The 3,455-nt window shown below is 37.7% G+C and overlaps 1 protein-coding gene across 1 annotated transcript in view; it reads right to left on the bottom strand.

Annotated features, from left to right (window-relative positions):
• Window positions 1-1,781: 1,781 nt before the first annotated feature.
• Window positions 1,782-3,455, bottom strand: part of MEIS2 (Meis homeobox 2) — a 176,090-nt gene continuing 174,416 nt past the window's right edge. The window contains exon 11 of the mRNA XM_010007746.1: window positions 1,782-3,267. Coding sequence (XP_010006048.1) covers window positions 2,981-3,267 — 287 coding nt within the window. The 3' untranslated portion in view covers window positions 1,782-2,980. The remainder of the gene's footprint in view (window positions 3,268-3,455) is intronic.

The following is a 3,455-nucleotide window of genomic DNA, read 5'->3' as shown; positions in this document are numbered from 1 at the left end:
AGGTGTTTCTTCTGTTACCCTTCGTTTCCCACAGCATAAGCAATTTTTATTCAGACTAGAGTATTTTCTTTAACACTATACCTCTGTCAAAACATTATTCCCGTTTTGGTTGCTTTTGACAGCTGAGCAGTTCTTAAAAATACCAAAATCGGAACCTTCCATACTAAACAGTAAATCTCAGATGGAGAAATCTCTGCACGCTATTGTACCTTGGATTTCATCAAGACATCTCACAGACAGCACAGCCCAAAACGGGGGAGTGGGGGGCAAAAGGAAAGAGAAAATAATTTTGAAAAAAACCCATAACAACGCAAATACTTAGTTCATTATAAGAAACAACAATCTACTATGGATAAATGCTTCCCCATCCTTCTGTCAGTGGGAGGACTTTTCCTGACATTTCTCCTCAAACTGTAAATAAAAGATCTGCAAGGAAATAAAGTACTGAGTTTTAAAAATAATATAAAAAAGCCTCCCTTTTTAAGTGCCACCACAAACAATCCTGCCCTCGTACTTTCTGTATCCACAGTAATAAGTATTTGGAAATGGGCACCCTTTAACCAGGACAGAGAGCATCAAAGCATCAAAACATCAAGTGAGGAATTATCATCCTTTAAATTTCATACGAATGACTTAAAAAGACACCCACAAAACAGGACCTGATTGCTAAATAGATCCTCACATCCATTCTACTGGCACCCTCCCTTCTGTCGCCACTAGCGTGGGTCCGTTTATTCAGCTCAGAAATTAAACATTAACTATGAGGCTGAGGCTCTTTCCACATTCCAAACGTAAAAGTTGTCAAAGTTTTTAATAACACCCCGGCCAGTTGGAATTATGAGGCGGAGGAAAATGCTTTCAAATGTACAGATGTTTGTTTCCCAGAAAGTTAAGACAATTACAAGCCCTTTCCCATTTCCCTCCCCTCAGAAGTAAAGACAAGAGATTTCCCCGTCTCTGTGGGCCCCATCCTGCTGTCACCGACTTAACAGTGCCACTGAGGGCAGTGAAAGGCAGCTCTTTCTAACAATGCTGATGTCTTCCTAGTTCAAACTATCCTTTAGTTGCTTTAAAATGTCACAAGCTTTTGTTTAAAAAACCTCTCCCCTGATCCTGCATCACCTATCTATATACAAAATGTCAATTTAACATTTTCCTTCATTAGTTGATGATCTTTTTTTTTTTTTTTTTTCCCCTCTTTTTTTTTCCTCTGAAAGAAACTGAAGACAAGAAAAGCAGAAGAAACACCTCAAAAGCTAAATTATGCAATCCTTACATAGGTAAAACTCTCATTGAACTAAAAGCTGCTTTTCTCCTTCTAAAACTTCCAAACCTACTGCAGCATTACAGCCCTTCTTCACCTCCGAGCTAAATAGCTGGAGTTAAGGTCTGTGATGGTTATGGATGCAAATACACATACACTTCACACACACACGAGCTTGGGCTTACTGGTCTCCTGTCTGGGCCTTCCAAATTCAAATTCAGCTTCTATGCTATTAGCAGATAGTACAGATATTAGACACAGCTCTCTGAAATGCAAGCTGATAAGAGAACATTTAAAATTTCGTTTAATCTGGCATAAGTATAGCACCGATAATCAACAGAAAGATATAAGCTCATATGTTCTTTCATTTGATTATTCTACTAATGCCGATGACAAGGTTGTTTCTGATTTTCCAGCCTTTCTTCCCAATGCTGATAAGAGATGTATTTGAGACATCTCTCCCGATAACTTCAGCCTCTCCAAATAATGATTAAAAACACAAAAGCCTAACAAAAAATCAAAAATGAAATATTTATTACCGCATTTTGTGACTGAACACCCTTTTTTTTTTTTTTTTTCTTTTTAAAACATAACGTCACAGTCCTCATACAAGTATTTTAATGTAAATTTTGACAAAGCTTAAAGGTAACAGCATTTTCTTCTAGTGAGGAACACGTGCTGAGAAAGGAAGAATTCATGGACATACAATACCAATTCCACAGCAGATCTGATACTAGCAAAAACATTCTTTTTTTTTTTTTCAATTGAGGTAAACACATAGAATATCTAACATGAAACAATTAATAGACCGAACTCTGTACGAAGTTTGTTACAGTATTCTCTTGCTTTTTTTCCCAAGCTTTGAGTTCATTATAAAGTCCTAAGTTTGGTGCAAAGACCATTAGTAACTTCTTTCATTGAGGAAAGCTGCCCAACTTTTAGTTTTGTTTTGTCCAAAGCCAAGGCTCAGAACTACTGGAAGAAGCTCCTGCTCTGTCTGTTCTGTCTTTTAAATCTTCACCTGCAAGCTCTTTGAAGAAGAGTCCAAAAAAAAAAAAAAAAGTAGATTGGGGAGGAATGGGGAGAGACTTAATGAAGCACAAACTATAAAGATCTGTTTGAAACTAAAGGACACATTTTGTGAAGGAACAAAATGAGGGAATGGCAAGGCCTTCTTGGAACAGTCTTCTGAGTGATGAGAGACCCAGCAAGACTTTTTGTCTTCATCTCCAGGGTAGTTCTTTTCTCACTGGCCAAAACAGGTCTTTCATGGATAGTGACTTCACTGCTGAACCAAAACAGTCATTCTTTTGGGAACAACACACATAGTGTGGAAAACAAGGATTTTTTTTTTCTTCTAAAACTATTTGAGGCAACGTAACGGAGTGATCAACAGAAATGTACAAGTTAACTTAGTTCCTATGTTTATACTACAGTAGTTATAACTCTTGGAGTCTTTTTTTTTTTTCCAGAGGATCTGTACATGGACATATTCATTTCAGTGAGCCCATGATTTCACATTTGTGTTCTTGTTTCGTTGGTCCTCTGTTGTTGATGAAAAATGACAAAGTAAAAAATAATCACAGCTGTTTGGAATTTCGTATTAATTGTCAACATCTGGTCAAAGTTCAAAAGTCTTAAAATAGTTTTTGTTTTTGTTTTGTTTTGCTTTGTTGGTTTTTTAGTTTGTTTTTTTTTCCCTTGAGTTCCCTTATACTATTGGGCATGAATGTCCATAACCTGTCCACCAACACTGGGGTCTACAGAATTTAACATTGTGGGGCTCTGTGCTGACATGGTCATTCCAGGGTGGGTAGGGGGTCCTCCGTGCATCATCATGGCTGGGTGATGGGAGTGACTTGGCAAATATGAATGGATTTGGGGTCCATGTCTTAATTGAGTAGGGTGTGGGGTCATCTGGGGAGGAGTGTAACTTGGCTGTGCCATACTCATACCCATAGGACCACCCTGAGATACGTAGTCCCCTGGCATGCCTTGCAAACCTAGACAAAAAAAAAATGGGGAAAAAAAAGCAGGTCAGATTCCTCAACGTTTTTACAATTTACCCATTTAAAATGAACAGGAAAAACAACAGACACTGCAAATCTTCCATCTAAAATTAGCTGCAGATTCTTGCCAATGTTTGCAGACATTCAAATTCTAGTTTGCATTTAATTTGATCATTCAGCAG

The sequence above is a fragment of the Chaetura pelagica genome, unplaced genomic scaffold (genome assembly GCF_000747805.2).
Source record: "Chaetura pelagica isolate M959 unplaced genomic scaffold, ChaPel_1.0 scaffold70, whole genome shotgun sequence".
Lineage (NCBI taxonomy): Eukaryota > Metazoa > Chordata > Aves > Apodiformes > Apodidae > Chaetura > Chaetura pelagica.
This window is presented reverse-complemented; position numbering and strand designations above follow the sequence as displayed.